We start from the raw sequence: 25,655 nt of genomic DNA, 5'->3' as shown, positions 1-25,655 counted from the left end.
AGGTAATGGGAAGCTCTGCAATTATATCAACTTTCCTTTGCCTTAAAACTTTGCGAAATTAAATCTAAATTTCATAAAAGGTCGGAATTATCACTTTACGGTAATACCCTTGGGCTACAAAACACAAACTTAACTCTCGGATCACCTACTCTATGTTAACCACATCCAAGGGATCTAAATCTCTTTTTCCCCAAGGCTCGTAGCCTTATGATAACTTATCTTTAGGTCATAGCCCCAAATTAAGAAATGATTCAAAACAAGGTGTTACTACTCTCCCCCACTTAAATCAGATTTCGTCCTCGAAGTCACATCCTTATCATCCTCTTAAAACCCAAAACGCTCCGACCAGTACCTCTTGAAATATTCCAAATCACCAGAAAGGCTATCTCATTCCCTTAATGACCCTCCAAGGCTACCATCAAAATAAAACTTTAACTGAACTCATGCACCTTAATGGAAGCAAATTATTGATCCCTTAATTAAATAACCAAGACCTCATTACTATAGTTCTGAAACCCCATACTACAATCTGAACTGAAAAAAAAAATTAATCCCTTTGGTTCTGTACTATCCAAATATACCTTCGACAAACAAATTCCTTAACCATAAATTAAGGATATAACGATCTTCGACTCTCAACGCGAGTCCCGCCCAATTTTTAACCCAATACACATAACTTATACTCAGAAATCCAAATATTTGCACTTGCATTATATCCAAAATCTTCTGATCCCATGTAGAACTTCCGTAAAACTACGATATTAAATTTCTAATCTAAAGTTGAGACTACCAATCTCACACCTGGTCTAACCACTAGGCACCCATTGAGAGTCTAACTGATAAAGGCTACCCTAGCCTATACATCATAGAAATACTAATCACTGACCACAAATTTGTCCTACTCTAAACGCAATCTAATACCTTGCCCCAACCAATCTCCATCGGGTCTCACTCATACTATCCCAACCATACGGGCCTCACCCATGGGTCTCACCCAATAGAGTGTTGTATAAGCGTAACCTCACCTTGGTTCCAACTATCCTCATACCAACTAAGGGTAATCTTTCGATAATACAGTATGCCTCAACACGGGCATGAACTGATCATTCCTCGGCGCATGTCCACTCCTATAATGGCCTACCTCATTCTGGTGGATGTTACAATCCCATCGCATACTTACAACACTTCCTTGACAACCAATCAACCTTATGTATGCTACAACTACCCCATAGTCTTACATCATTTTCACATTATCCTACCAACCTTGGGAATTCAACCGCTGCCCCGTAGTCTTATAGTACTTCTATATTTCCATATACCCAAACCATAATCTGCAAACCATCTACCATACCAACCATAATCATTATGAGTCGAACCCACTTCCGAATATACCGAATCAAATTTTCAAGTTATGCTTCGAACCCCTAAGCCTTCATTTGACATGAATAGGTAGAGAGGCCCTAACACAATCCTCAGCCTAGATCCATCCACATACCCTCCATGCGTCACTAATGATGTGCAATGAAGCCTAAATATCCACTCTTATGCAACCTTTAAACCAAATGATTCTCCCCCACTTGGATTTGATTTCTCTCTTCTAATCCACCACAAATTAATGGATTCCCAATCCATGTCGCAACCTTACAATTCAACTTGTCAACAACCTGAGCTTGTATGAGCTACTATTCCATCGCTAGACAACCTTAGCAATCACATACATCTTTAAAACTAGATAAGTACCTCCCGAAATCTCAATGATCTAAATAATCCCAAGTATTTCCCATGATACAAGTTTGAATCCTTAAGTTACCTCGTCTCGTGGCATAGAACTATAACCCTAAACCGGAACGAACGAATCATCAATTCAACAACTCACCTGCCGAAGGATCGATGTATTCAAAGTTCGCTAAAAGATACCATTCGATTTCTATTTACAATCCCAATGACTAAGATAACCCACACAAACAACACTTTCCCATTACTTAAGAGTAATACGCTACCACTACTTAATCCCTACTGATAGTAGAAGTCGGAAACTTGGGCTTTACAACAGCTTGCTTTCTATGACCAGTCAAACCTAGCGCTTATACATTCCAAGACTAGATGATCATTCTCAATACCTCAACAAATTTCAGGATCCTAAGGCACTTCTTGCTGAATCCACTACAGGTCCATGGCGACTGATCGATTGACGAGGAACAATATCCCAACATCAAAAAACTACCCAATCTGCTCAACGACTTACTTGCACTTAGAGAAATCCCTATGCAACCTACAACTAACCTCGCTTCAATGGTGTGAACTTGAAAACTAATGATCTTACACCCTTAATAGAACCAATTCCTAACTACCTCATGGCCATGAACACCCCTACACATACTGCATTCAACCTAACATGCCTACCTTGCAGATTCCTTGAATTCTCGCTGATACTTACCAAATATCAGGGTGAATGTTAGTCTCCTAAGTGGGATACTCCATTCTCTTCTAAACACAACCCATGGCATGAAAAATGGCATATGACAACCTTTCGATAAAGTAACTATATTACTCATACATGTGCTTATATTCTTAGATAATCAGGGCATAACATTTCACACACACCAACACGGAATTATTAACATAATGATTAAAGTGTGAAAGGAAAGAATACAATACATACCTATTGCATCTTAGGGTCCTGCTCCCCCTTCCTGTAGAATCACTTGCAATGGAACCTGAGCCGCCCCAACCACTAAACGTGGGTAATTTGCCCTAATATGACCAGGCTGGTGATAATAATAACACTATTATACTTTCAGGGTGCATTCTTCGCAAAGGTGGCCCTTTCATCTGCACCTTCCAAATTTAGACTTGTCGCACACACACTCATGGGTTCCTCCACCCTTAGCACAAATGTCATGGCCCCTCAGATCTCTATCACCACGTATGGTAGCATCAAATAGATCAGATGATGCTACCAGATTCAGATCATGATTATGCTTCCTCTTCCCCAGTTGCCTCTCCAAACTAAGCTTATGCTCCCGAGTGTAACGCCCGTAGATCCAGGCTAGTCAATTTAGAGGCAATAAGGGTCGAAAATGAGTTTTTGACAAAAGATTATTTAGAATAAATAATCTTAATCAAGTTGTAGAATATGTCTCAAGGTTTCCTTACATATAAATAACGCCGAAATCCAAGTTCTAACGAAAAAGTTATGACCTGTTGAAGTTTCGCGACGGAACCGACACGATACCGGGAAACGTAAATAGTGAATTTACGATAGAGCGAGATTTAGTCTTAGCGATCTAAACGAAAGTCATAGAATATGTTAAACTAAGAACATCGATAAAAAGAACGCCAAATCTGACTTTGTACGAAGAAGTTATGATTTTTCGAAGTTTCGGATTAGCAGTGTACAGCCCGAAATTCGAATATTAGATCGAGTGATTTTTAGCCGACACGACCTAAACAAGAATCGAAGATCTCGTTAAGAGTAGCGTAATGAGTAAAAGATGGGCGAAAACGGATGTCGGATGAAGAATTTATGAGGATTTAACGGACCAATCCTGTCCCGGTCTGTTAATAATAAAAATTTAAAATCGAGTCAAAATTAGCCGACGAAGTCTAAATGAAAGTTGTAGAGTACATTCCCACCTTCGCATGGATATAAATAATTTCGAAAACCGAGCTCGTATGCAAAAGTTACGAATTTTTAAAGTTAGAAAGAGAAATTGCGAAGCTGATGCATAGACCGATGACGTGGCTTAATCCTGACCGTCGCTTGCGGCCCACGGACCTCACTTCAAATGATGACTCGTCACCCTCGCTATTACGCCCCCGCATACGAATAAGTTATGCCCCCGCGTAACTTCGGTCTGATCCTTCTGAGATAAGTGCGAGACAGCTGGTTTCGGCTGGCATCCGTACCCGAGGAGTACGCCCAGCGTACCCTCGGTACGCCCAGCGTTCGAGAGGCTTCCCCCTTAAATAGATGCGAACTCTTTCGGATTTGTCACACCATTTCTCATTCTCTATCTAAAATCTTTCTCTCTCTATGGTTTTGAACCCTCCCTAAAGTCTAGGTGAACCCCTAGCACCCTAAGGAAGCCCGGAGGCTCCCGGAGTCCCGAGAAAAAGGAGTCTTTCGGTTTCGAAACGCTGCTCCAATTAAGTTCCGGTTTTCGATAAAATTCGTGTTCACTAGTTACTTTTGAACTAAGTGTTTACCAGATGTTTTGGACTACGTGTTCACCAGATATAATCTATAAGCCTTGGTAATGATGGACTTCGTGTCGATTCCTAAGGATGATCCTTAGGAATAAATAAACGAGGAATAGCTGATTCTTAGGGTAGATCCTTAAGACTAAAGAAGATAATGGGGATGGGTAATTGGGTTGATTGTTTGATTGTTTAAACATAATAATTATATTATTGTGGGTTGAAAACCCTATGTACTCACCAGGTTTCCCAACCTGACCCACTAAGTTTATTTATATCACAGGTGTTGATATGAAGTCACAATACATTGAGAGATTTAAAGAGATGTAGATCACTAGTGTAAATAAATGTAAGTTCTGTTTATGCCTATGTTTCTGTATTAACGATGACATCCCAAACGTTTTGTAATGAATAAAATATGTTTCTTCGAAAATGTTTTAACAACGTATTTATCGTGTTTTTCTGGGGACAAATTCCGCAACATTTTTATTAAAAGAAGTACTCCGATTTTTATAAAGCATAAACAAAATCGGTCTTTTCTGGCCGTGAAAATTAGGGATGTCACACCGAGTCACCTCGACCATTCCATCAATTGCCTGAAAGGACGAGATCCGATTCTCGAACCTGGCGACCAGTCTGTTAATGACACGACCAAAAATGTTGGTTAACTCCTTCTGTAAGGCTCGCGAAACATCATTGGTAATCCAATCATCGAATCAATCCCCAGAAGGCATGATGCATAATCAACCTTCAATTCCTCATGATAAGAGCTAGCAATAGGATATTTTTCCCCAAAAGATTCTAGGGCTCCACAAACCTTGATCTCCCGATGGGCCCCCGACTATCCTACTACAATCTCAGCCCTAGAATACCTGAAACGATCATCCAAGAGTTCCATGATCCTTGACTTGATGGTACCAAACATCATAGGAGTCTGCTGCATAATTCTGTGGGTGATCTCCGACTAGACGAACTCCCGCATCCGCTCATTCATCAGCTCAGCGCCAACTCCGGAGCTTGAATCATATCCTCTTCAACGAGTGCTAATGATCATACTGAAAAGCAACCATAAACATTATCAAAAATACCCAAAGAATCCCAATCCATAGGCTTCCTAGATTCTCTGTGACTCTCCTCGATTCGAGTATGGATCCTGGGCTTTCAGTAGTACAGGCCGAATACTACCTTCCACACATATCCATACTTTCCTCAAGAACTATTCCAAATCCTCCAAGTCACATTCTCAAACACATACTCCAAATATCTGCTAAACAACACAACCAACTAACTACAGCACATCCTAGGATCTCCTAGGTTCCCGACCTCACCCGGCCATTAGCTACTAAAGAACCCCCAATAATGTCAGTTAACTACTTCATGAATATAGTCACATGCAACAAAGCTTAGATAATCCTTCGAGTTAAAGACTCATCCCCACAATGGTTAGACTCAACCAAGAGCTGCACAATACGGTCAAATTTGTCACTCTAAGATTATTTAATCTATGCAACATGTGACTTACATATTCACTTAATAGTTAACTCACATCATCAAGAGTCCCACAAAGCACAAAGAAAGCAACATTTGTGAAACACCACTCCAAGCCATATAACAAACAAAGAACCTCCAAGGCTCACCTACTATAACCCATGCTAGGAACTTCCACTCTCATTACCGATTTCCTTATGCATGAAAATTATACATAATACGAGATCAAATAGACTATCGAATAAAAGAATCTACCCTAGGACCACAACCAAACGAGGAACAGGAAATAAGGCCAAATCAATCATTCTAGGGCTATATGATCCTAACTGTATACAATTTTTAAAGCATAAACTTAGCAATTACATCTACCAATACATATTTCCATATCTATCATAACATCCGATCCTCCTAGGCTACGAGGCTTCACATATCAGGCCAATCCATCCAACCATATGAAAATCCATTCTATCATGCAATTCCATAAGCTCAAACAATCGGGAATATAAGGCCATCTATCCTAGCATGAAATCCAGATCAAATCCTTAGCCCTAATCCAGCATGCAATTCTCATAACATAAAATCATAACAAACATGTATGTGTATTCTACGAATTACTTACTTGAGCTCAGCTGATTGAAAGCACCACAATCCTTTCTACTATTAGAAAATCCTGAAATAAAACTTTTATTTTATGAAAAATCGAACAAATGCTCAGTTTGAGTTCAGACATATCCAAGAGTATGCCTGAATCCCTCAAACCAAAGCTCTGCTACCAACTTTTAACATCCCAAATATTAGAAGGTAAAAAATTCATTTTTAGTTTAACCAAAACACCAATTATCTTTTTCGAAACATTCCAAAGTATATCATAATAAACATTTATCATATTATAATCCCAAAATCGTAATGTTTTGGAATCATGAGTCGATGCACTGTGATCAAGTCAGTACTTCCCTTTCAAACTGGAAGTACCTGACACCATAACCATAAAACCATAAGCACAAAGCTTAGTGAGTTCTCCAAAATACCACATACAAAACATAAAAGTGTCATGGGCTACCCCCATAGTCTTTCCTTGCAATGCTGAGGTCTAAATCCCGGTCTTACATACAAGTGACAAGGGCCAAATCCTAGTATTTCGTACAATTGTCAGGGGTCAGATCCTGGTCTTTCATAAAACTATCATGGGCCAGATCTTCGTCTTTCATTCAATTGTCAGGGGCCAGATTCTAGTCTTTCATGCAAGCATCATAGAGACAACTAGCATTACACATAACAAGTAATGGGTCGGCATCGGTGCCTTCAACCGATGGATATAGTGACAAAACTCACCTCAAACTGCTAAAAATCAGATAAACACTCGGATTGCTGACTAGGATAATCCCTATGCTAATCAGTCAAATAAAACCCCAATTAATAATCTGACCATAAACCATAACAAGGAATCCAGTCCACTTTGTCCACTACCCAGGGTGAAAGAACATTTTACCTTTTCTTTACTTGGCCCAAAACTAAGGCCCAACCTAATTGCTCCAAAAGCCTAATATGGCCCAAATTCCAAAATGAGGCGTATAACCCATTATGGGCCCAAATCCAAAAAGGCCCAAATCCTAATAATAACCCAAAGTCAGAAAGACCATTGGCCCAACAAGGCCGAAAACCCTAATATTCCAAATATAGCATAAATTGCAAAAGTCAACAAAAGTCAAGGTTGTTGAGTACGCCCGGTGTACTCAAACTTACGTCCAATGTACTCCCTCCAGGGCCAGTATGCACAGCGTACGAGTTAGGTACACCCTGCATACTCACAGTCAACCCAACTCTTCATTAAGTGCTTAATCGGTTAAGCCACCAATCCGAATTCTCTGATCTGATCCTAAATGATGTCTTAACATGTAAAGTTAGTAACTTTACACCCTTTAATGATTTAATGGGACCCAATACTCAAAAGAATCATAATACTAACCCTAACTCATGTATGGTCCAAGATAACGCATCAAGTCCTCCAAAGATTTACCACCATGCTTCACCTCCTTCAAAGGATCCAAAAACACCATAAAGTTACAAAAATGGCTCACAAACACTCAAAGGAAGGCAATCTTTTCGTTCTTAGGGTTTGGAGAGGTGGAGGCTAGTCTTAAGAAACTCCTAAAGCAACTTAAGTTGTTTAAATAGGGTACAAACCCTAAAGATCCTAAAGATTAAGGTTTACCCTAGCCGAGCGTATGCCCCACGTACTCCCACATACACCATGCATACGTGGGCAACTCGGCAACCAAAGCATCGAGCAAGTACGCCCAATGTACTCGGCTAGGGACCAAAACCACTAATCTTCTGAAGGCCGTAACTTATTCGTTCTATGTCCGATTTCAACGTTCTTTATATCCACGGAAAGCTAATGAGAAGCTCTACAATTCTATCAACACTCCTTTGCTGAAAGCTTTCCGAGCTTAAATTCAAAATTCATTAAAGGCCCGAACTATCACTTTACGGATATTCCCTTGGGCTCCAAAACACAAACCGAACTCTCGGATCACCTAATTTATGTTATCCACATCCAAGTGGTCAGAATCTGTCCTTCCCCAAGGCCCATATCCTTATGATAACCGATGTTCGGGTCACGGTCGTGAATTAGGAAACGATTTGAAACATGGTGTTACATTATAATCATTTTGTTGCAACATACTCCTCAAATATACAGATTCACAAGGGGGTGGTGCTTAGACCCTACTTAGTTAACAGATAATGGCAAGACCTAGTTGATAAATGCTAAAAGGAAATGGTGATTCCAGAAAAGTCTACGAATGAGTAAGCTAATGTTTCGCTTACATACTCAGCTTGAGAAAAAGGAAGTTATAAAGTCAAACCCTATTGAATGGTAGCAATGGAGTGGAGGTCTAAAAGTAAAAAAGACAACATTATACGAAGGGTACGTCACCATAAGACATTGTTGTACTTTCTTCACCCTAAGGGTAGTTGTAACTTGGCAATTTGATTTTACTCGGCTGATGGAAATCATTCATGAGAATTATATGCATAATTGGTTTCATTTAATGGGTTATATGCTAAGAATCCCGTAGATGTTAATTAATATGCCAACTAAGCATTAAATATGTCAATTAAGAAACCAATTACTAGAATGTGTTATTTAAACAAAACATGTACTTTGATGGTATTATATGTATGAATGCCTTACTTCACTTGTATTTTTGTACGATCAAACTTGAATGATGTTTTTTGAACAAATTTGAAACTTAGTTATCTTCCTAAAATATTTTACAAATCGGATAATATTAATCCAATTAGGTGGTTACATAAGATGTCATTTGAACGAAACGTATACTTAAATTGTACTTTATATACAAAAGTCATAGATCATTTTATATTTTCGGGAAATCGAGTAATCTAACCACTTTTTAATGTATATTTGATTAAAAAAAAAGACCAAAGTATTTTTATTTATTTTTTTTATATTTTTTGCAAAAATGACCACGTTGTCTGAAAGGGGCATTCCAAACCAAGAAAAAACATTTTTGTGATTAACTCCGAAATGTTATTCCAGATTTCAAACTAACATTTTGGATTCCAAACTAAAATTTTGGATTTCGGAAAAAAAGGAACTATAAAATTTCAAGAACTGGTCCGATAAATTTCAAGAATAGGTCCGAAATCCTAAAAAATATTCGGAAATTTTGAGTAAAAAATTGTTTTTACTTCATATTTACAAAAAGTAAAACAAATATGTTAAATGTGAACTACATGTACTATATTAGTGCATAAAATCAAATATTTTATTGAAAACCGTTGATATTAATACTTAGAAATGAACACTTTGGACAAAAAAAAATTGGTAATATATATATATATATATATATATATATAGAGAGAGAGAGAGAGTTTGGAGATCAAACCCAAAATGAAATGAAGCATTCTTTGAAAAAAAATTGAAAAGTTATCGGGAATGTAAATAGTAGTCCGAATGAGACGTTTAGGAGAAAATGGTCATTTTTTTAAATACTAAAAAAAAAATAGTTGCTTATAAAATTAAAAGCAAATAAATAAATAAAAAGAGATTTATAAATGTTAGTTTACGCAATTTCCCTGTATTTTCTCTAAGGTCGGGCAGAGTGGCCTCAGCTTCGGCAACCTCGGCGAACACCGGGCTAACCCCTCGGCATAGCGAGTTGGGTTCGGCAACTCGGTGAAGTTCTGTGGAATCTCTTTCTTCTTCCTCACCTCTTCCTCCTTCCTTCTCCCTATCTCGACAGACCGCCCCTCCTCTTCTTCCCACTCTTCTTCTTCCTCCGAGCTAAATCCCCCCATTCTGCTATGTGGACATCGGCAGTCTCGACACAAGCCTAACGGCTAAATTTGAATATTATTCTTTGAGCAATTAAAAACCTTAATTAATGTCTCTCATAACTTGAAAAACTTGCAATAACTATTATTCTATTAAAGATTTTAATGGTGCCAAAACTGCTTTTGTGTCAACACGTGCTTGGAGAACCGAATAATTCACATGCATTAATTTATTTGAACTTGTTTCCTTAGGAATAATAAAATCCGCGGTTAATAGTTGACCAAAAAAACTTTGTATATACCTACCTGGCCGCTCTTAGATGCAAAGAAGAAGGAGATTCATCTGCCATGGCAACTTCCTTAAAGGTCGCCGTTGTTGGTGCCGGTGTTGCCGGATTAAGCGCCGCCCGTGAGCTTCAAAGAGAGTCCCACCAAATTGTGGTGTTTGAAAAGTCACACCGACTCGGCGGAACATGGGCCTATGATCCACGAGTTGAATCTGATCTCTTAGGACTTGACCAAAATAGAGAGATCATTCATGGATCCCTTTACAAATCCTTGCGAACGAATCTTCCTCGTCAGCTCATGAGTTTCACTGATTTCAAATTCAGCGACAAAACATATGGCGATGAGAGGTTGTTTCCTGGGCACGAAGAAGTTCTGAAGTTCTTGGAAGATTTTGCAGGTTCTTTTGAACTCACTGAGTTGATTCGTTTCAATACTGTGGTGACCCGAGTGGAATTGGTTGACTCGGAGATCATCGAGTTTGAAGTGGAGTCGAAGACAAATGGGATGAATACAGTGGAGGTGTTTGACGCGGTGATCGTCTGTAACGGTCACAATAGTGAACCTCGGCCTGCATATGATATTCCAGGTACATTTATGTGAAATGTATTTTTTTATTAATATTTTGCTATTTTGAAAATTTTCATATGATAAAACCTAAATGTTTTTAAAAGACAAATCATTAATTAAAAGGGACATACGGTTGATTAGTTTTTATATATAAAAAAGCCTCGTAGTCGAACTTCTATTAAAATGAACCCCGACTAGGAAGGTGACTAGTAAGGTGTTGTTTGTTTTTTCTGAGGTAAAATGTATACAGTCTGCGGACAACATCTGTAGTAGAAGAGGTGAACCAAACGTCTGCAATCTAAAAAAAGACAACTGTTTGTTTTTTTAACATCTGCGGGTTACTAAAATAAACTGAAATATTTAATAAACTGATTTTTTTAAACTTCAAAGTGATTTTTTAATATTTTTATATCTTTGTTATGAATAATTAACGAATCTATATAAACTTTTATATATTATTGTATAAAAAATAAAAATTAAAATGGTATGAATTAACATATATATTTGATAAAAACCAAAAACTTTGGTTGCAAAGTTATAACTAAACATTGTAATTAGTGATCAAAAAATTTGATACATAAATAGATAGAAATAAACTTTGATTTTTTCAATTAAATTCATTAAAAACATAACACAAATATTTTCTCAATAAATTGATGATACTATATTAAATAATGTTTTATAAAATTTGGCAAAAAATAAAATAATATATTATGATTTTTTTTTTTCATATTTATACTAACAACTTCAACGGCTATTATTGTAATAAAATTTTATTTATAAATTTGTCAAATATATCACGTTTGTATCGTCGAACGTTTTTTTAAAGTTTTGTAATTTTATTTTCTAATTGTTTATCATTAATAAAGTTAGAAAAATTATAAATTGAAAAAAAAAAAACTTTAAAAAATAAAGATATATATGATTTTTTAGGCTAAAAGATGTCTGAATATGTTAGAAGACTCTGGTCCACATCTGTGCCAAGAAGAGGGCGCGCAGATATTTTTAGGTCTACAGTCTTCAAAAAAAAAAAAAAAAAAATCTGTGAAGGCTAATGTCTGCGCGGCGCAGATAGAAGAGACCACGTAGATTTGCAGACAAAAAAAAAACACTACCTAAGATACTAGAGTGGAGTAGGAACAGAAAAAGAAAAAAGACATACATATAGTAGTTGTAAGTAAAGAAAAATACATAGGCAAACTAGGAAAAATGGAAAGGAGATGATGACCACACGTTCCATTCACTTAAATCACCTTTTCCTCTGCATTTCATTCCAGAGATACACCAAGGATTTTATCTGCTCAGCTCCGCAAAAAGCACTGATGAATTTCAAATTAAAAGTCCGGTCATTTCTATATTGAAAAAAAAAACTTTAAAAAATAAAGATATATATGATTTTTTAGGCTAAAAGATGTCTGAATATGTTAGAAGACTCTGGTCCACATCTGTGCCAAGAAGAGGGCGCGCAGTCATTTTTAGGTCTACAGTCTTCAAAAAAAAAAAAAAAAAAAATCTGTGAAGGCTAATGTCTGCGCGGCGCAGATAGAAGAGACCACGTAGATTTGCAGACAAAAAAAAAAAACACTACCTAAGATACTAGAGTGGAGTAGGAACAGAAAAAGAAAAAAGACATACATATAGTAGTTGTAAGTAAAGAAAAATACATAGGCAAACTAGGAAAAATGGAAAGGAGATGATGACCACACGTTCCATTCACTTAAATCACCTTTTCCTCTGCATTTCATTCCAGAGATACACCAAGGATTTTATCTGCTCAGCTCCGCAAAAAGCACTGATGAATTTCAAATTAAAAGTTCGGTCATTTCTATATTTCTAGAGGCTCCATATAAGCCCATAGCATATCATCGTGAGCCTTTTTTTTTTTTTTTTGTGAACACCGACCCTAGCTTGTAGCAAAACATATTAGATCCCTGACATTGTTAAATGTTTAGTGCTCTATACAACACCAATCAAATATTTTGTCTCTTATTGCACTCGCATACGAGCATGTTACTAGAATGTGATCGGCACATTCATCACCAGCAAAGCAAGCACCACAGCATGTAGAGTCGAGCACCATTCCCCGTAATCTTAGAGCCATCATAGAAGGGATTTTATTGTGTAGTGCTCTCCAAATAAAGAAGTTCACCTTTATTGGTGCATCCCTGTGCCATAGCATAGGTGGTAGTATCTGACTAGGACTAATTTTTTATCGATTAACCTCCGTAGTGCCCCAACCGTATAGCGACCATTTACATCAAGTTTATTTTTCCATTGATCACACCCACTCGCCAATTTTACCGTGAACAATTCATTCGTTAGGTTGTCCAAATCCTCGAATAGTCTAGATTCAACAGGACAAGAATTCCAATGACCTACAAAACATCCATCAATGATTATGTCCACCACTTTGCATCTTTTCCTTGTCTCCAGGTTGAAGAGGTCGGGGTATTTGTTCTCCAATTGGTCTCCATCGGTTCATTTGTCATACCGAAACTGGGTGTTATCACTAGATTTGATTTGTAGTTCGAACACATCCCCTATTTCCAGGTCACGCCTCTTGAGATCCTTCTTTATGGTTGCAATGTTATGCTAGACGCCATTATTGTACCTGATAGAAAAATAATTGTGAGGTTTATTGTATAAGATGTGTATACCTTTTATTGTTCGCCCCCATATTGAGTCCCCCTTTTTTTTATAAGCCACCACCATTTGACTATTAGGCTGACATTCAGCGCGCGTATTGATCCTACGCTAAGCCCACCATCAGATTTCCAAGCTATTACTTTATCCCATGCCACCTAATGTATTTTCCATTTGTCTTCATCTCCGCCCCAAAGGAATCTGCGTCTAAGTTGTTTCAGAGTCTCAGTGACCGCCACTGTTGCTGTAAATAATGAGAAGTAGTAAGTAGGAAGATTGTCTAGAATTGAGGTGATCAATGTTAGTCGGCCACCAAAGGAGAGGGATTTTAATTTCCATGATGATAGTTTGGATTGAAACTTGTCGATTATTGGTTTTTAGTTTTTTATAAGATTCATGTTCACGCCAACAGGAACACCGAGATATTTGAAGGGAAAAGATCCTGCTTCACATCCTAAAATATTAGCCCAATTTGTAATTTCTTCTTCCGTTGCCCCAATTCCTAACACTCTAGATTTGTGAAAGCTTACTTTCAAACCGGATGATACGTGAAAGCATCTAAGAATCCGTGCTAGATTTTTTAGATTGAATATTGACCATTCACCTACAAATAAAGCGTCGTCTGCATAGAAAAAATGTGAAAGAATAGGGTCACCATTTGGGATTTGAACTCCTTTGAATAATCCTTTGTTTTTGGCAGCCTCTATTGCTGCATTGAGACTTTCCATGGCTATAATGAAAAGAAATGATGAGAGCGGGTCACCTTGACGCACACCTTTGGAAATTTTGAATTCATCCGTTAGAGATCTGTTTACAATGACAGAGGCGTGAGAGGAGTTCAGAGAACCCCTGATCCAAAGACGCCATTTCCCGCCAAAGCCCATCTGTGTGAGTATGGAATCAAGATATTCTCAATTTATTGAGTCAAATGCTTTATCAAAGTCTACTTTGAATAGTAGGATCCTCTTGTTTATCTTCTTCGCCCACGAGTAGAGTTCATTTATCACTAATGGTTAATCTAGAGTGCTCCTGCCTTCTATTTAAGTTGATTGGACATCTGCAATGACTCCACCAATAAATGTTTTCAGTCTTAATGCAAGCACCTTTGAAATGATCTTGTACATGCATTCGATTAGGTTGATATGTCGATAATCGGACAGTGAAGAGGGGTCTTTTACCTTAGGCACAATGGTGATGAAAGATGAATTATATCCCTGTGCTAAGGTACCGAATTTGTCGAAGTGAAGGATGAAGTTCATCACATCAGTTTTGATGATATCCCAGTAGGTCTTGATGAATTTAAAAGTAAAATTGTATAGGCTAGGGGCCTTGTCACTTCCACATTCCCACACCATAGTTTTTACTTCTTCATGTGTGAAGGGGGCTTCAAGTGTTATAGCTTCCATCATCGAAATGGATTTGATGTAAGAGCTGATGAGTTTTAGTCTAGACACCAAAGTTTCAGTGAATTTGTTCTTAAAAAATCTAAGTGCTTCACTTTTTACTTCTTCAGCCGATGACACCCATTTACCATTCATCATTCACCATTAACCCATGTATTGTGCTTCTCTAGTGTTTGTTGTTGATGTAACCATGAAAGAATTTCTTGTTCTCATCGCCCTCCACAATCCATTTTACCCTTGCTCTTTGTTTTAAATCTAACACCGCGAGTTTTTCTAATTCAAGGATTTTCCTAAGACCTTCATTTCGTGAACCGCGTTCTACATCTGTGAGTAATCTTGATTCTTCCAATTTTCAAGTTGAGAGATATTTGCCTTTATTTGTGCTATCTCAAGACTTTCTATATTGACATTCTTCCTTTTCCATTTTTTTATCTCCTCTTTAAGGTTTTTGAGTTTTGCAGCCAGATAGGCATCAGGATTGTCATATCCAACGAACCTTTCCCAAGCTTCCTTAAAGATGCTGTCGAATCATGCTTTTAGTAGCCAAGAGTTGAATAGTTTGAATGGAGGTGGGCCCTAGTCAGTTGCTCGAGAGGAGAGTGTAACCGACTTATGGTCATAGAGTTCACAGGGATGTGCCATAACCACAAGTGAAGGAAAAAGCTGTGAGGAAATTAGAACAAGCAAGAAACTTGTCTAGTTTACACAATTTGGCACCAACTCTAGACACGAAGGGTGTACCGTTCACCACCCATGTTGAAATCATGAAGTTCTGCCTCTAGGATGATTCTATTGAATGCGGATGCACTTTCTTGACAGAAGATGGAATTGAATCTCTCATCTGGCCTTCTAACTGTGTTAAAGTCACCAAATAGAATCTAGTTGCCTGCAATTGATCTTTTGATCTCTAATAGTTCTCTCCATAGTTTTTTTTATCATTAACCTCATATGGTCCGTAAATGTTGGCAAATATGGTATCCCCATTGGTTCCAATCCATTTCCCCATGACAATGAGGAAGTGGCGTGTTTTAATCACTTCTTTTTTCTAGAAGCATGTGTTATTCCATATCGAGAATAGACCCCTGATCTGCCATTTGAGTTTAGCCCTTCAAATTTAAAGTCCTGGTTCCCCCAACAACTAAATACGTCAATTTTTCATGATCAAGCAGCTGCATTTCTTGTATCCCCAAAAAATTGACTTTGTGTGTGTGTTCTAAGCTTCCCAAGTCCCAACCCAGGTAATCTTTTCTTTCACCCCTATTCCTCTAACATTTAGAGACAGACAATTCATTGAGCAATATTTTTCTCTCTGCTTTCCCCTACCACTTCGGCAAGAATTGGGTTGTCAATGTCGATTTGGAACCCTATAGCAGACTCAATCTCTGATGTCTGTATAATATCCCATGAGTTCGACTCGCTGTTGCACTCTTCAGAAGATGTTGTGGTGTGATGTTCAGAGGGATTAATATTGAGATCAATGGTTGTCATTCCCGTGGCCTGGGGAATAAATAATTCAATGTGCAGGAAGTAACAGGTAAGTTAATGGGGGATTTGTCTCTTTTCCTTTTCTTAGGTTTCGGGTCACCGATATTGAATTCAATGTGGGGAGTGCGTATCTTATCTTGACCCAAAGCACCCCCTGGAACAAGGTTTTCGATAGGTCCAAGAATGGAGGGTCTAGGGTTTATGGGGTCCACAAATGGTTGTGTTGTATTTGTCGGTATTGTATTTGATTGTGTTGTTGCAATGGGAGCTCCAAACGTCGCTTCGATATCGTTCGGATCATTATGTGCATTGATTATTCTTTCAAAATTCCCCTTTGTCAGGTCAGCATCTTGGTACCTTTTATATGAAGAAAAATCTTGCTTATCCAAAATTTAATTCGACTGTAGTAATCAGATATCCATGAATGTTATAATGACTATTGGCTATGAGTTAGTGAAGAATTCAAGGACCCTAACACTATATATATATATATATATATATATATATATATATATATATATATATATATATATATATATATATATATATATATATATATATATATATATATATAGGGAAAAGGGAATATACATTACAGCCCCACCTAAGCTTAGGTACTAAATCTCTTGAAAATACATTGTTTTACTATATAAATATTACGATTAATGGATTCACGGTTAATACTTCAAGATGTAAATTCAAGATCGACACAATAGGGTTTAGGGTTTAGGTTTAGGTATAGGGTTTAGAGTTTAGGGTTTAGGTTTAGGGTTTAGATTTAGGGTTTAGGGTTTAGGGTTTAGGGTTTAACGTTTAGGGTTTAGGGTTTAGGTTTAGGGTGTAGGGTTTAAATTTAGGGTTTAACGTTTAGGTTTAGGGTTTAGTAATGTTCACTTGGGTGAAGTAATAAACGATAATTGAGGAAAGAAAACAAAGATGGTAAAACAATAATGAAAGAAAGAAATGTTATGGAGGATAATATATTTACCAAGTGAAACCAACCCGGGTATATTTAGCATTTATATTCCCTATCCCCATATATATATATATATATATATATATATATATATATATATATATATATATATATATATATATATATATATATATATATATGTATAGGGTTAGGTTCATGTGAGACGGTCTAAGTTTGTGAGACCGTGAGACGCATTTTTTAATTTTTTTTTAGTTTATTCAAGTTCCGAAAATAATATTTACAAAAAGAATTTTTTGATTTTTCCAATTATTTTGCATTTTAAAATTATTTTTAGAATATGTACAATGTAATATTCTATTTACAATATTTCACGTATTTTTCAGAAAAATAGGGTTTTTTTTTATTTTTTTTTTATTTTTAGTTAATTCAAGTTCCGAAAATAATATTTAAAAAAAGAATTTTTAGATTTTTCCATTTATTTTGCATTTTAAAATTATTGTTTAGAATATGTCAGTGTAATACTGTATTTACAATATTTCACGTATTTAAAAAAAAAAAAAAAAAAAAAAAAAAAAAAAAAAAAAACGGGATTTTTTTTAAAATTTTTTTTAGTTAATTCAAGTTCTGAAAATAATATTTAAAAAAAGAATTTTTGGATTTTTCCATTTATTTTGCATTTTAAATTTAGATTTGGTCTCACGGTCTCACAAAATTAGCATGGTCTCAAATGAACCTGAACCTATATATATATATATATATATATATATATATATATATATATATATATATATATATATATATATGTATATATATATATATATATATATATATATATATATATATATATATATATTATTTTACCTTTTATTAATAATAAACTAACAGTTTTCACTACAACTCAAATCAGTTGATCTTCAAACTCTCTATTAGTTTTAATCCATTTCCACTTCATTAATGGCTTAAGAGTTAAGATAGTTCTTCAAACAATACCATCCTAACGCTGGTTGAAATCAATCATGAGCTTAGTTCTAACGAACCTACTAGAAACATTTTTATCTTTCAAACCCTCACGACCACCATACTACCCACAACTTGAGAGCCCTATATTTTCAGCCTCTCAATTTCATTATACCGAGAAGCACTTGTTTTTTTAGGGGGAAAAGAAATGTTTGCTTGATGGGCGAAAAGGAAGTAAGAGTTACTATGTTTTACCATGTGAGCGATCGAGTAATTGTTATTAGAAAATTTAAATTTAAAAGACAGAACATAAGAAGTAACACCGACATGAAGATCGTAGATTCATGACTGATGAATATATGGAAGAACTCTTTTAACGTTTTCACCACAATCAGTGATAGAAAGCTTTAGCATAAAACACCTAGGATTTAATGCATATATCATCAATTCCCATAGTTATGGAAAACTGATAAACACAAAGAGAATACCTAGAAATACATAAGAACTAAGAATCGTGAATCACATCCTTGTTGAATTTGTGGAGAGAGAAAAGATGGGATGAGATTTCGAAATTTGGTGTGAAATAAATGGCACATTGAATCCTATTTATACCTATGGGAAACCTAGGAGACCCTAAGGCTGGACGGAGTGGGGAGCGGGGAAGCCGCGGGAAGGCTTCCCGCATGGTGAAACACCGCACAGGGGGTGCGGGAAAGAAGCAGTGGGAAGAGGGTGGGGGGAGAGTCTCTCTCTCTCTCTCTCTCTCTCTCTCCCTCTCTCTCTCTCTTCTAAGGATTGGCTGTGCATTTTTTTTTTCTTTTTTTTTTTCTTCTCTTTTTTTTATTCCAAACGGGAAGTGGGTTTTGATTGGACCAAAAAGTGAGGGAAGGGTTTCCACCCATCCCTTGGGTTTTTAGTGAGCGAAAGGAAAGTGAGGAAAAGGGGGTATGGCCCACCAAAAATGAGTGAACATTCCCTCCAACACCCTAAAGTCTAAAAAGTAGGGTAGTATGGAGACTAGGCAAAAGCTTTAGTTTTGACCCAACCCAACTCAAGATATATGTATTTATAGCAACATGAAAGAATCGTGTGACATTTCTGACTTACCCTAACATATCATCTACCATCTTTCTCTATTACTAAGTGTGAATATGGACATACATTATAATCCCTTTTCATGACACTCTAGATTGTAAACCATTAATCTTCATTTAAGGTGGAACCACGTCTAAATCATATAGGAAAAATTTTACAACACCTTCATTGCTTAGGTTTCTCCAAAAAGTTGTTAAGAGTCTTGACTCAACCTTATTTTCACTGATGACTTACTATCTTACGTTGCATAGATCTATCATTATTAATAGTACACTCTATCAACTAAGTGTTTTTATATTTAACCTTTAAACGTGAGAATTATGAGCAATAATTGCAAGTTGATTTTCCATCATCAAACAATTCTATTGTGGTTTTAGACCCATGTTTGTTGTAGTAATTCCAATAAAATCTCTAATGGGAGGTTTTCTAAGTGGAATTTTCAAGTTCCTACTTAACTTGAGAAAGAAAACTTTGATAGTACGTACTTTAATTAGTTATCTCATTGTCCAATGCTAATGTGTCTCCACTTCCTATTATACATAACATCGTATACATCAGACAATGTGGCCGCATTATCACAATATATGTGAATATTTGACAATGGAATATCCCAAAAACAACTTTAAGTTTCACACTTGAATCAAAATAAGTGTTAAATTCCTAAATGTTCAGAGGCTAAAATGTATTTTGAAATTCTCTTTGTAATGGGATTGACTTAGGGAAGTTTGATTATATATCCTTTTACTATTGTTTGGTAATTAAATTACAAACTACTATACTTCTGTAAATATTTTCTTAAAACACCAGCATTTGGTAAAAAATAAAATTCTAGATATAATTGGATGTCAATAGTTGCTTCCTTAAATTATAACACAATCTTCTACGATACATTATTAAATCAGTTAAAGTTTTATATCTGTTCTAAAAATGATACAGGCATCAAGACATGGTCTAAGAAGCAAATGCATAGTCACAACTATCGTGTTCCCGAACCATTTCGAGATCAGGTTGGTAATAAGAAAATAATCATTTCATTTTTGTATTTAGGAGTGTCCTCAAATGATAGAAAATGAAAACTGTTAGCAATTTATATTAACTAAAAAAACTTGTCTTGTTAGGTTCAGAAGATAATTTAATATGTCTGCATTTTTTTATTTCTAGTAATCAAAACAAATATATAATTTAAAACATAAAAAGATTGTAGTTTTAATTGGGAATGGGCCAACTGCATTGGACTTGTCAAGAGAAATAGCAACAGTCGCCAAAGAAGTTCACATGTCATCAAGATCTCCGGCTCCGCATGCTAAAGTTTCAAAATCACAGAAGTTCAGCAATATATGGCAGCATGCTAAGGTAATTTATAGTATATGATTACTCTTTATTATAGTTACTAAATGTGCAATTTAAAGTCTCTTACATCTTTCGTCTACATGAAATCAAATTGGGTGATTTTAGTAAATTAAGGTCTTTACCCCAAAGAGAAAACTACAAATTTAGTTCATGTAGAATTCCCCCCCCCCCCCCCCCCCACACACACACATATATATATATATATATATATATATATATATATATATATATATATATATATATATATATATATATGGGAAAAGTGAATATACCCTTAAGGGTATATAAGCTTAGGTACCCAAACACATAATACTACGTCGTTTTGTATTATATATATACATTATAATTGTCCAATGTTCTTATAATTCAACTTATAACTTGATTTACTTCCAAGATTTTTATAAATTTCACATTTATCTCCCTCTTACATAATTTTCATTTTCAACTATAATATATATAGTCTACTAGGTCTTTGGCAAAAATATCTGATGTAAAGGAAGATAATAGTGAAATTTCGAAAATCTTAATTGTAAATCAAGTTAGGAATTGAACTTAAAGAGCATTATAATGAATATATTAAACAAAACGATGTATTATGGTGAGTTTTGGTACCTAAGCTTATGTACCCTTAAGGGTACATTCACTTTTCCCTATATATATATATATATATATATATATATATATATATATATATATATATATGGTTAAGTTCAAATGAGAACACTATTTAATGTGAGAACGTGAAAACACTACTTTATGTTAGTATTCTATTATGAATTTAATATGTATAGTATTGTAGTAATTATAATATGAATATATTCAATTTTATATTGCTATTCTACTATATATATATATATATATATATATATATATATATATATATATATATATATATATATATATATATGTGTGTGTGTGTGTGTGTGTGTGTGTGTAGTAATTTAGTAAATTCTAATGTAAATATTAAATATGTGATTGTTCATGATAAATAATGTCATAAAGTTGTACATACAAAATTTTAATGTGAATATTAATGTTTGATTGTTCGTATATTTGTTGATGAATAATGTCATATCGTTGTATATACAAAATTCATAGTAGAATAGTAACATAAAGTAGTGTTCTCACGTTAAATAGCATCTCATTTAAACTTAACCTTATATATATATATATATATATATATATATATATATATATATATATATATATATATATATTGTTGGTGATTGGTGTCACCAATATCGTTTAAATATAATGGGATAAACTTGTTGACAAATGTGATCTTAATAAATATTAAACAAGTAAGGGCGGCACGGAGTGCACAATCGTTTGAGTTTGTCTTGATTTAAAGTATAATATTATTTTTAGGGCAAAGTCCCTAAACCACGGGGTCCGTGGGTAGCGCCCCTGGTGGCGGGGTCCAAGGGGTGGCAACTCGTGCCTAGGGCTAAGCTAGTTTTTTTGACTAAATTTGAGGTCCTTAACACGGTTTTTTACCCTTATTTTGAACCCAAGTTGGTGGCAGTTTTATAAAAGTTTTGTGATTGTTACGAAACTGTTTGGTGATAGTTTTCATTCTTTTTAGAAAATGGGTTATATTCCCGTTTTTTGTTATTTTTAAATTTTGAACAAAAATTATAATGCCATCATTCTCTATTCTAGAATAATATTGAGTTTTATCTAATTGAGATTTCGAGTGTACTATCGAAATTCATCAATTTGAAAGTGTATCAAGACTCTTATTAGAATCCAAGCAATTGAAACCTTGTTTCTAATATATGTATAATATTCTAACATTATATGTTTTTTGAATGTTTCATTGTAAAATGTGTTAAAAATATTGTATTAGAATATTTTACTAGGAAAAAATGATCTGATAAAACTAGGTCCATCTCATATGAACCTAACAAATTATATATATATATATATATATATATATATATATATATATATATATATATATATATATAGAGAGAGAGAGAGAGAGAGAGTGTGTGTGTGTGTGTGCATGTGTGTGTGTGAGAAAGTGGTAAGTTGAATTGAGAAAATAAAAAAGATCGAGAATTGGGAAATCATTCTCAGCAAATCATTTATTTTTGTAATAAAACCCTTCATAGTACTGGCAGAAAAGGGAAATGAATACACATGTGTTTTAAAACAAAACATATTCCCCACAACCCCCCATAATAGAACGGAGTGGTAGAAAGAAGGAATCGCATACTATTAGCGATGAACAGAAGCATCTTAAAAGGCATGAATGTACCTGATCCTTTATGCCGTGAAGCAGTAAGACATGTTGTTTATGTGTTGAACCGTGTAACTACAAAAACCCTTGAAAACTCGTCTCCATATGAGATGTGGACAAGAAGAAAACCAAAAATTGAGCATTTGAGGGTACTTAGGTGTGTCGTTCACTTGATATCAACAGGAAGCCATCTCATAAAACTAGAAGATGTACAATTCGAGGAAGATAAGGCATGGGACCGAACAAAAACATCCAAGACTCAAACCAATCGAAATGTGACCTTCACTATGGAAGGTTACATAATGCAAGAAGACCAAGTTGATGTAGACATGCAATTTGACACACCTGAAACGAACACAACCAACCCCGAATTACAACATAGTTCTCATGGATCGACACAATCTACCCCATCAAGCTCAGAAAATGCACATACATATGATTCAACAAGTTTTACCTCAATAGAATCAGATGATTTCTTGAAGTATTGCTATTTGGTTGATATATATGATGAAACTGAAGAATTATTACTCTTGCATGATAGTGAAGAACCAAGTACTTACTATGTAGCAAGTATGAGTCACGAGTGGGTTAATTCCATAAAAAGTGAATTAAAATCAATTACAAAAAAAAAAAAAAAAAAAAAAAAAAAAAACTTAGGAGTGTGGTTAAGCTACCATCATAAAGGAAACCTATTGGATCAAAATAGGTTTTCAAACTAAAAAAGGGATCCAACTAGAAGGTATTAAATCATAAAGCAAGATTGGTAGCAAAGGGGTATCCGTAAAAGCAAGGGATTAACTTTGATGAAGTCTTCACACCAGTTGCAGGAATCGAAACAATTTAGATACTACTTACACTTTCGGCTAAAAATGGGTGGTTGGTACATCACCTTGACGTAAAGTCGGCATTCCTATATGGAGACTTAGAAGAAGAAGTCTATGTTACACAATCAGAAGGGTTTGAGAATAGTGACCAACCAAAGAAGGTGTAGAAGCTCCATGAGGCATTCTATGGACTATGTCAAGCACCTAGATCATGGAACCCAAGATTAGATAAGTATTTAAAATGCCTTGGTTTTAAATGATGTCCACAAGAATATGAAGTCTACATGAGAAACAAGAATAGGACGATACGTATAATGGGAATATATGTTGATGATCTTATCATCACATGGAGTTGCAAGATTGAAATAAAACACTTCAAAGGATGAATTAGGAATTTGAAATGAGTAATCATGGCTCATTGTCATACTACTTGGAAATTGAAGTGCTTTAAGAAAAATGAGGGATTTCCTTAAAACAATCGAGGTATATGAAAGTTATTCTTGAAAATGAAAGAATGTTGGATTGTAACTTGTGTAAGTATCTAGTGGAGCCTAAGTCGGAATTATTCAAAGATGAAAAAGGTTAACCAATTGACCCCACTTAATATAGAAGCATAATTGGAAGTTTGAGGTCTTTTACAAACAACAACCATATATCTCATATGTCGTAGGGATGATGAGTCAATATATGAAGCATCCTACTATCAAACATATGTAACTGGTAAAGCATATACTGAGTTATATTAAAGATACAATGGATTATGGGTTAGTTTATGTCAAAGGGTGTGAAGAAGACATCATAATTAGGTATACAGATAGTGATCTTGCAAGAGACATAACTGATAGAAGAATTAAAAGTGGAGTTGCATTCTACCAAAATGAAAACTTGGTTACTGGGCTTCGCGGAAACAAAAAAATGTAGCTCTTTCTACATGTGAAGCAGAATTCATGGTTGCAACAAACACGTGTCAAGGTATCACGATACGAAGACTGTTGAGTGAATTAACAGGTAAGAAGATAAGCCCTGCTACTCCACCTGAAGACAATAAATCAGCAGTAAATCTAATGAAAAAAACCTCATATTCCATGGAAGAAGTAAGCATATTGATACAAAGTATCACTTCATATGTGAATGTATTGAAAAATGAGAAGTTTTGGTTAAGCATTTGAGAACCAATGAGCAACGTGTTGATATTCTGACAAATTCGATGGATTGAATCAAGTTTGAAGTAACGAGAAAGATGTTAGGAGTGAAGATAGTGCTAGATTCTAGATAAAAGCGGAATATGTTTGACTAATCCAGAAAACTAGGACATTTAAGTTCCAGAGAAACTTTGGGAAACTTGACATTAAAATAAGTTTTTTGTGTTAGATACGAAGTCTAATCTGATTTGTATACATAGGATAGATGTTTTATGTTTTGAGTTAAGTTTTTTAGCCTTGAATAAAGTCGTAACTTGCAGCAAAAGTAAATTTCACATAATTCTTTTTCTTCTTCGTTGTTATGCATCCCTTGTTCTTTTTTTTTTCCGCACAGGTGTTCTTTTCCAATTCTACAATGAATCAAGTGAATTGATTCCTGCAATCATCTGATTCTGTTAGAATAAACAAAGGTTTATTCTTAGATTTGGTTCGTTTGACTGATCGTGTATATTCATTTTCCATGATTAATATTATGTCCCTATATTGCATGGGATACATGCAAATTTGATCTTAGTATAATCAATCAGGACCATTTTCATTTTTGGTATAGAAAAAAGTACAACTATTGTGAGTATGAGAATTGATTAAATTAATGTGAGACCAAAAAACTAAAGTATGGCTTTAATTTTTACCCAAAATATAGATACCGTTGACAAAATTAGTTTTTGGGAA

General features: G+C 35.2%; 1 protein-coding gene across 2 annotated transcripts in view; it reads left to right on the top strand.

The window, feature by feature from the left end:
• Positions 1–10,246: 10,246 nt before the first annotated feature.
• Positions 10,247–25,655, top strand: part of LOC145006167 (flavin-containing monooxygenase FMO GS-OX5-like) — a 30,486-nt gene continuing 15,077 nt past the window's right edge. The window contains exons 1-3 of one of the 2 annotated variants that reach the window (XM_078965266.1): positions 10,247–10,861; positions 20,299–20,369; positions 20,560–20,715. In XM_078965266.1, the coding sequence (XP_078821392.1) occupies positions 10,336–10,861; positions 20,299–20,369; positions 20,560–20,715 (753 nt within the window). In that variant the 5' untranslated portion in view covers positions 10,247–10,335. The remainder of the gene's footprint in view (positions 10,862–20,298; positions 20,370–20,559; positions 20,716–25,655) is intronic. The other variant, XM_078965265.1, reaches the window with a different exon arrangement.

The sequence above is a fragment of the Lactuca saligna genome, chromosome 7 (genome assembly GCF_052625555.1).
Source record: "Lactuca saligna cultivar CGN05327 chromosome 7, ASM5262555v1, whole genome shotgun sequence".
NCBI lineage: Eukaryota > Viridiplantae > Streptophyta > Magnoliopsida > Asterales > Asteraceae > Lactuca > Lactuca saligna.
Note: the sequence above shows the minus strand (reverse complement) of the source record. Positions and strands in the feature narration are given on the sequence as shown.